The sequence below is a fragment of the Mandrillus leucophaeus genome, unplaced genomic scaffold (genome assembly GCF_000951045.1).
Source record: "Mandrillus leucophaeus isolate KB7577 unplaced genomic scaffold, Mleu.le_1.0 Scaffold103, whole genome shotgun sequence".
In the NCBI taxonomy this organism is placed as follows: domain Eukaryota; kingdom Metazoa; phylum Chordata; class Mammalia; order Primates; family Cercopithecidae; genus Mandrillus; species Mandrillus leucophaeus.
The window spans coordinates 5,494,527-5,503,438 of NW_012098432.1; the positions used below are offsets into that span (position 1 = coordinate 5,494,527).

At 34.8% G+C, this 8,912-nt stretch overlaps 1 protein-coding gene across 1 annotated transcript in view; it reads left to right on the top strand.

Annotated features, from left to right (window-relative positions):
* ACADM (acyl-CoA dehydrogenase, C-4 to C-12 straight chain) overlaps positions 1–8,912 on the top strand; it is a 43,096-nt gene that overhangs the window by 15,989 nt on the left and 18,195 nt on the right. The window contains exons 3-5 of the mRNA XM_011977844.1: positions 1,780–1,910; positions 4,966–5,074; positions 8,605–8,745. Of these exons, the coding sequence (XP_011833234.1) occupies positions 1,879–1,910; positions 4,966–5,074; positions 8,605–8,745 (282 nt within the window). The 5' untranslated portion in view covers positions 1,780–1,878. The remainder of the gene's footprint in view (positions 1–1,779; positions 1,911–4,965; positions 5,075–8,604; positions 8,746–8,912) is intronic.

Sequence of the window (8,912 nt, forward strand, 5' to 3'; positions counted from 1 at the left end):
TATTATTATTTATTTATTTATTTATTTATTTATTTATTTATTTATTTTTTCTGAAATGGAGTCGCACTCCGTCTTGTAGGCTGGAGTGCAGTGGCACCATCTCGGCTCACCTCCCAGGTTCAAGTAATTCTTCTTCCTCAGCCACCCAAGAAGCTGGGATTAGCCAGGCACCCGCCACCACGCCTAGCTAAGGTTTTGTATTTTTAGTAGAGACAGGGTTTTACCATGTTGGCCAGGCTGGTCTCGAACTCCTGACCTCAAGTGATCCACCTGCCTCGGCCTCCCAAAGTGCTGGAATTACAAGCCTGAAGCCTGATCCACCATGCCTGGCCCTAAGTAATCATTTACAATGCGCCTATATACACTTACTATTTTGAATTAAAATACAATGTTTATAGTTTCTTTTTTGTTGTGTATTTTTAAAAAGTAAATCGACATGGGTTCTCGCTATGTTGATCAGGCTGGTCTTCAACTCCTGGTCTCAAGTGATCCTCCCATCTCAGCCTCACAGAATGCTAGGATTACAGGCAGGGGCCACTATGTACGGCCCAATTTCTTTCTTCTTTGGACTGTAAGTACCTTAAGGGCAAGGAACTTGTTTCTTTAGTATTCACAGTACCTGCCACTCTTGAATTAACTTGCACTAACACTTGCCTTCTACCACCCCCTTTTATCCATTACTGCTTGTGTCTTGTCATTCCTCTGTTTAAGAGCCTTAAGAGGCTCCCCTCAGATAAAATTTTAAATTTCTAATGTGATATAAAAGATTCTTGTCAACCATTTCATTCCTTTCTTTCCAGACTCATGTCTTACCATTCCCTTACATGCACAGAATTTACATACTGTAGAGCTCTGGTATTTTCAGCATTACAAACACTGGGTAACTCTGTTTCTTATCTTAGTATCATAGCATATCCCATTACTTGTACCTGGAATGCATATTCCTCCTCTTTATCCCTCCTCCCAAAGAAGCCATTTTCCTTTTTGAGACTTAATTTAAACATCCTCTCCTCTGGGAAGCTAGTTTCTCAAGCCCCTTATCTGTGACTTTCACACATAGAGTTGCAGTATAGTTATTTATCTCCACTGTTACATTGTGAAAATCTCTAGGACTGAATGTCCTTTACCTCTGGTTTCCCCATATCCTAGTTTATATCGTGGTACATAGTAGATACTCAATAAATGTTTGTATGAATGAATACATGTGAAATTGAATTTAATGAACTTGTTTAAAGCTATCTAACATTTTCACTTTTTTGTTAAATATATGATTTGTTGATATACTTATGCCTAATTTTAATTATATATTAAATGTTTTTAGGCCAGGCACTGTGACTTGTGCCTGTAGTCCCAGCACTTTGGGAGGCTGACACAGAGGATTGCTTGAGCCCAGGAAGTTGAGACCAGCCTAGGCAATATAGTGAGACTATATCTCTACCAAAAATTTAAAATTAGCCAGGCATGGTGGTGTGTGCCTGCAGTCCCAGCTATTATACACAGGAGGCTGAGGTGGGAGAATTTCCTGAGTCCAGGAAGCTGAGACTGCATTGAGCCTCTGTGTTCCAGCCTGGGCAACAGAGCGAGACCCTGCCTCTTACAAACAAAACTGAAAAATTTTGACATTTGAGTGGTTTATTTGATTTTCTAAGAACATTTTAAGTTTAGATATTTAAAAATATTTAAAATACAGCTGAAAAAAATAAAACAATCCTGTTTCCAAACATTCAAAATTTAATCACTAACATTTAATTTCATTTCTCTTGTTTTTATATATTCAAGGCTTATTGTGTAACAGAACCTGGAGCAGGCTCTGATGTAGCTGGTATAAAGACCAAAGCAGAAAAGAAAGGAGATGAGTATATTATTAATGGTCAGAAGATGTGGATAACCAATGGAGGAAAAGCTAGTTGGTATGTTGTTCAAAACATCTTTGTATATTTTTTCTTAATTGTTTTATCTTCAAATCTCTCTTTCTTCTTTCTGTATATTTTTAAACCACTACAGTTAAGGTATGTTTGTGGAACTGGAAGGTCTATAGGAGATGATAAACAGTTAGGTGATTTTCAAAAACTATTTTTAAGCCCCTGCAGTATTTTTTCAAATTAACTCTCAGAAGTTTAATGTGTAAAATAAAATACAAATGCATGCTCTGTTTGAATCTGATTAGGAAGGCTAGCACTGTATCTACTTGGCTTATTATCTCCACTCCTCATCTCCTATACCAGCCATTCCTTGGAATCCTAAGACTCTAAGGAAAAAGGAAAACCTTTGGTATAGTGCCTGTCTGCAATTGTCAGAAATAAACAGAAGCAGTCTTAAAACAGGTTATCCATTAGAGAAGGCAGAATTTGACTTTAATAAAATCTGGAAATTTCTAATATATGGTCAAAAAATAATATGGAGGTCAGCAAAGGATCAAACATAATTTGTATAAATATAAAATATTAAAGAAAAACCCTTGATTATTTGTTGATAAAAGACGAGGAAAATTCTATAAGTAACTCTTAAGTTCAATAGGAATCAATAGTATGAGCCTTTAAAAAACTAATGTAATTTTAAGCCAAAGTAATAGAAGTACAACATCAAATAGGAGAGAAAAAAATGGTGACAGTTCTGGGCAACACATTAAACATATATTGAAAAAATTGACTAAATCTAGAAGCAGGTAAGTGTCTTACATTGGGAGGAGCCTACGAAACATGTTCTGAAAAGCAGAGCCTTGGTTATTTTGGAAGAATCTGGAAGTTTTTCAAATATTATTTCACAGAAAGATGATCAGGCTTATGTGTTTACTTCAGGATGCCAGCTTAGAATTGATGGGTGAAAGTTAGAAAAATGTAGAATTGGGAAGGGGGAGGGATAGCCTTAGGAGATATACCTAATGTAAATGACGAGTTAATGGGTGCAGCACACAAACATGGCACATGTATACATATGTCACAAACCTGCACGTTGTGCACATGTACCCTAGAACATAAAGTATAATAATAAAAAAGAAAAGAAAAATGTAGAATTTAGCTTAATCTAAGGACAAGTTTTCCAGCAGCAGTGCTGTTAAGTTGTCATGGGAAATACTGTATTTACCCATCACTACAAGTATATAGAGAGTTTCTAGAATAACTTTTTATTGATTAGAATAATGTACTAAATGGCCTGTCTCTTTTTGTAAAAATTCTGATTCAATATATTTGTGTGCCATATAGTACAGTTTTCTAGCAAATAAAACATCATTTTTTCAGAATGAACCTACTAAAAAGTTATTTAGTTTAAACATATCAATCAATTCCTTATGAGCATCCTAAATATGTTCAGTATTATGGAGTGCTATATCTTTACCTTTAAGCAATTCCTGGTAATACCAGCAACTAATAAAGAATGAAGAAACTTAAAATTTAACAAGTTGAGAGAAATCGAACAATGCAGTTTGAAGTTTTCGTAATTTTAAAAACGGATTAGTCAGGTGCAGTGACTCACATCTGCAATCCCAGCACTTTTGGAGGCTGAGGCAGGAAGATTGCTTGAGCCCAGGAGTTCAAGACCAGCTTGGGCAACATAACGAGACCCCATCTTTACAAAATTGAATGAAATAACTGATTACAACTGTTCATTGTTCATATAGTAAGGCAAATTAGGTAACATATGAAACCAGATAACAATTTTTATGATTTTGTTACTATTACTATTAAATAAAACTATAGAATGAGTGGTAATATACTGGTTTTAAGCAAAGAAAATAAGTTTGTGTTGTTAAGGGAAGAATATACCTTTTTAAAAGAATTTTTCATATACCAGGGTATGTGGAACATGAATTAGATGCTTGGATATTTGCATTTTTTTTCTTATGTTTCACTTCAAAATCTTTCTGAGAAATTCTTCTGTAGGAAAAAATCAGCAAATATTCCTAATAACTCAGCTATAACAAAAATACTGACTTGCTGCATAAAGAAACAGTAGTTGGAACATATGGGTCTCTGTTTTATATTATTCCTTTTCACAGGCAGCTCTATTTGTCCTCCTTTTCAAGATAGCATGCCCCTTAAAGAATAAAATTAGTTTTGGGAGAGAAAAAGTGCCAATTTCAACATGCACAGACTGTCTTGTTATATTACATTATTATTATACCAGGGATTTTTACTTACAACTCATACTACTAGAACAAAGTTAAATAGCATACTGTAGTCGCTCCTTATCTTTGCAGGATACATTCCAGGACCCCTAGTGGATACCCGAAGCTTCAGAAGTACCAAAGCCTATATATACTATATTTCTACACATATATACTTATGATGAAGTTTAATTGATAAAGTGGGCCGGGCAAGAGATTAACAACAACTACTAATGAAATAGAACTATAACAATATATTGTAATAAGTTATGTAAATGTTAGGCCAGGCATGGTGGCTCACACCTGTAATCACAGCACTTTAGAAGGCCCATGTGGGAGGATCCCTTGAGTCTAGGAGTTTGAAACCAGCCTGGGCAAGGTAATGGGACTTCATCCCTACAAAAAATAAGATTAGCTGGGCATGGTGGCACGTGCCCATAGTACCAGTGACTCAGAAGAGGTGGAAGAATCACCTGAGCTGGGGAGGTCGAGGCTGCAGTGAGCCAAGATCATGCCACTGTACTCCAGCCTGGGCAATAGAGTGAGATCTTGTACAAAAAAAAAAAAAAATTATGTAAATGTCCTCTTTGTCTTTCAAAATATCTTATATGTACTGTACTGCGGGTAACTGAAACCACAGAAAGTGAAACCCCATGTAATGGGGGAGGGCCTACTGTGTTATTAGACGTAGACCTCAAATACTATCTCGTCCATAGCTCTTTTAAAACTGATTATTTATTTCCTCATTTGTAAAATGTAGGTAATAATAATTGGGATTGTTAAGAGGATTAACTGAGAGAGCAGTCACCATGTGTTATTTGCTGATATTATCACCATTATCGGTTGTGTGTATCTCTTAGGTATTTTGTATTGGCACGTTCTGATCCAGATCCTAAAGCTCCTGCTAATAAAGCCTTTACTGGATTCATTGTGGAAGCAGATACCCCAGGAATTCAGATTGGGAGAAAGGTAAAGTGTTTATCAATGATTAGGGCCCCAAATATTATTTTAATTATAAATTGCAAATTACTTAACTTTCCTTTAATGAAAACATTTGTTTGTAGTAAGTTGGAGTAAAAATAAAGCTGTGTTTTGATCATATTAGATCAAATAGTCTATATACTACTGAAGATTTTGTGAGCAGTCATTTCAAGTCATTTTGAAAGAGTAGTACTAACCTGTGAAGAAGGCTAATAACAGCTGTGAGGAATAATGAAGTAAAATCAAGCTACCATTTATATTACCTGACCAATAATAAGAATTTTGGATATTTCAAAGGACTTTCCCACACTTTTCTCCATTGGATCCTCACAGCAACCTTTTGGTAGGATAAATGGCATTATGCCCATTTTACAGATAAAAACAATGTGACATAATTGAGATTATACTAGGTCATATAACACTAAGAAAAACGTCTATGCCTGAAAAGAGTGTAGAAAATAGCAAATAGCCTTGAATGTGGAAAGGCAAGAAAATCTTATTTAAATAAGAAAAGGTAATTTAACATATTTGAAAAGGTTTGTATTCTGAATATGTGGAGATAAATTTGGTGTTTAAAGTAGACTAAAGAGAAAAGAGTTTAAAATTTTATAACTCAGAGTTTAAAATTATAAATTTTATAAAGAAGGAAAGAAATGAAGTCAATAAAGTAATTTTCTTTCTTTCTTTCTTTTTTTTTTTTTTTTGAGACAGTATCTCGCTCTGTTGCCCAGGCTGGAGTGCAGTGGCAGGATCTCAATTCACTGCAACCTCTGCCTCCTGGGCTCAGACAATCATCCCATCTCAGCCTCCTGAGTGGCTAGGATTACTGGCATGCACCACCACACATGGCTAATTTTTGTATTTTTTGTAGAGACAGGGTTGTGCTGTGTTGCCCAGCCTGGTCTCAGACTCCTGGGCTCAAGTGATCCTCCCACCTTGGCCCCCTAAAGTGCTGGGATTACAGGCACGAGCCACTGCACCCAACCAAGGTCACAAAGTGAGAGGCAGAATTGAAATCAATATGAAGGTATCCTAGGACCTTACTCAGTGTAGTTTATGATGCTATATTGTGCTATATTTTCAATCAGATATTAAAGGTAGACTGCACCTGACAAAACTGATGATACTGTTGTATGTAACAAAATATAAGAACTAAAAATTGTTGTGCTTTTCCCAAGAAATTGTTTTTTATTTCTGTAACAGATCATGTTTCTGTCTTAGGAGTTGTTGCTAGCAAACTTGGCCAAATGTATGGCCCATCTTTAGAAAGTATAAAGGACCTAACAGCTTATATTTTTTTTAGTAGTAAACTCACTCCTGATTTTATCTTGCTATTTCTAGGTTTTTTTTCTTTTTGCCTAATGTTCTCACTTAAAAAAAAAAAATCTCTACTTCAATAAATATTTATGTAGTGCATACTATATACAGTATTCTAGCTATTAGGGATACAGTATGGATCAAAATAGACAAAAATCCCTGGCCTTAGGTAAATTACTTTCCAGTGAGGGATATAGATAATTATGTTGTGTATATTTAAGCCTCCTTAAATCTTTATTGAAACAAACGGATATTTACAAATTTGTGAAATTTGATGTTTTCAGGCCAGGTTTGGTGGTTCATGATTGTAATCCTAGCACTTTGGGAGGCTGATCTGGGAGAACTGCTTGAACCCAGGAGTTCAGAAACAGCCTAGGCAACATATTGAGACTTTACCTCTACAAAAAAAAAAAAAAAAAAAAAATTTAATTAGCCAGTTGTAGTGACATACACCTGTAGTCCCAGGTACTTGGAAGGCTGAAGTGGCAGGATCACCTAAGCCCAGGAAGTCAAGGCTGCAGTGAGCCATGCTCGTGTTGCTGCACTACAGCCTGGATGACAGAGTGAGACCTAATGTTTTCAAATGTTTTCTGTTTTAGAAATTACATGGTTTGAGATGAGCCCAGGAAGCATTTTGGTTTTAAATGTTGTGGGGTTTGGGATGAATCTGGTAAGGTGTTTTCTCATTATATCTGAATGGTGGTCCAAGATTCTAGTTTATCAACTTTTAAAGACAAAATAAAGGGATGTTGGTTTCTTTCTAGGTCAAACTATTGTTATCATTTCTTCAAACTCAGAAGTAGACTATTAAAACCAGCAAATTAAAGGATTAGTTTATAGCTCTTTGTTTCCAATGCTCCTGTTTCTCATTCTGCTTATTAAAAATGAGATCAAATTTTTTTCCTTATTAAGAGTTATGTCTGCAACTTCCTCTCATGATTCAGCATAACACTAACAGTTATATACAAAGAGAAAGAGAAAAAATAAAGCAAGTGTATCAAAATGTTAACAACTGGTGAATCTATTACAGGTGTAGGGTATATAAGTACTTATATGCCTATTACAACTCCTCCATTGGTTTCAAAATTTTTAAAACAAAAAGTTGAGGGAATGTAGCTAGTTTAGTAGTTTATTATAAAGTCAAACATACACTTATCACATAACCAGTGCTCTTAGATAAATACCCAAGAGAAATGAAAATAGGACCTATATACAAATGTTTGTTGCAATTTTATTAATGATTGCTAAAAATGAGGAGGGGGGTATCCATCAACTAGTGAAAAGATAATGGATATATGGTACATCCATACAGTGGGATACTACTCAGCAGTAAAATAAATGAATTATTGATTGTGCAGCAACATGGGTGAATCTCAGAAGCACTATACTAAGTGAAAAGTCAGACACAGAAAGCAGACTTTATTATTTCACTTAAATGACGTTCTGGAAAAGGAAAAACTACATGGAGAAAAATCACACAGTGGTTGCCAGGGGATAGGTGTAGAATAAGGAAATTGACTATAAAGGGAGAACAAGGTAACTTTTTGGGGTTCTAAAATACTCTATATTTTGAGCATGGTGGTGGTTACACACACATACATTTGTCAGAGTTATTAGAAATGTATACATAAAAATGATGACTTTTCTACATGTAAATTATACCTCAGTAAACCTAATTTTAACAAAGAGTCAAAGGAAAACAATTTTTATTCAGTAGATTATTTTACTAGCTCTATTAAGATTAAAGGTCTCAAATCAGATTGTGTTTACTAAATGTTTTTTCTGACATGGTAAAATAGAGAGCTTTCAAACATAAAATGAGATTTGTCTTTGTTGATAGGATGTACTTGTAGACCTTTAGACTAGTGTTGGTTTCAAAATTTGTGAAATGTTGTTCGAGATTATGGTTGGCAAATTTTTTTGTAAAGATCCAAATTATAAATATTTCAGGCTTTGCAGGCCGTATCACTGTCACAACTACTCAGTTCTGCCATTGTAGCAAGAAAGTAACTGTAGATGATATGTAAACAAATAGGTGTGACTGTATTCCAATAAGGCTTTCTTTGTAAAACAAGCATTGCAGACTATACTTTGTTGATCCCTGTTTTAGGTAATTGCAGAAAGTCATGAAACAGTGATTAAAGCAAAAATTGATACTGGCTCAAAAAAAATTCCTTAAAATATACCAATTTTCTTACTAGGAATTAAACATGGGCCAGCGATGTTCAGATACTAGAGGAATTGTCTTCGAAGATGTGAAAGTGCCTAAAGAAAATGTTTTAATTGGTGACGGAGCTGGTTTCAAAATTGCAATGGGAGCTTTTGATAAAACCAGACCTACAGTAAGTAATATAAGTTGACAATCCTTATAGGATCTTTTATTTATTACATTAAATAAGTAGTTTTACTTTAAAATTGTATGTTTAGTGTGTTTCTCTTTTTAATATCTGCTTATTTTTTTAAGGGTATAGAAGAAATACTGTTACTTTTCTTTTTTTTTTTTTTTTTT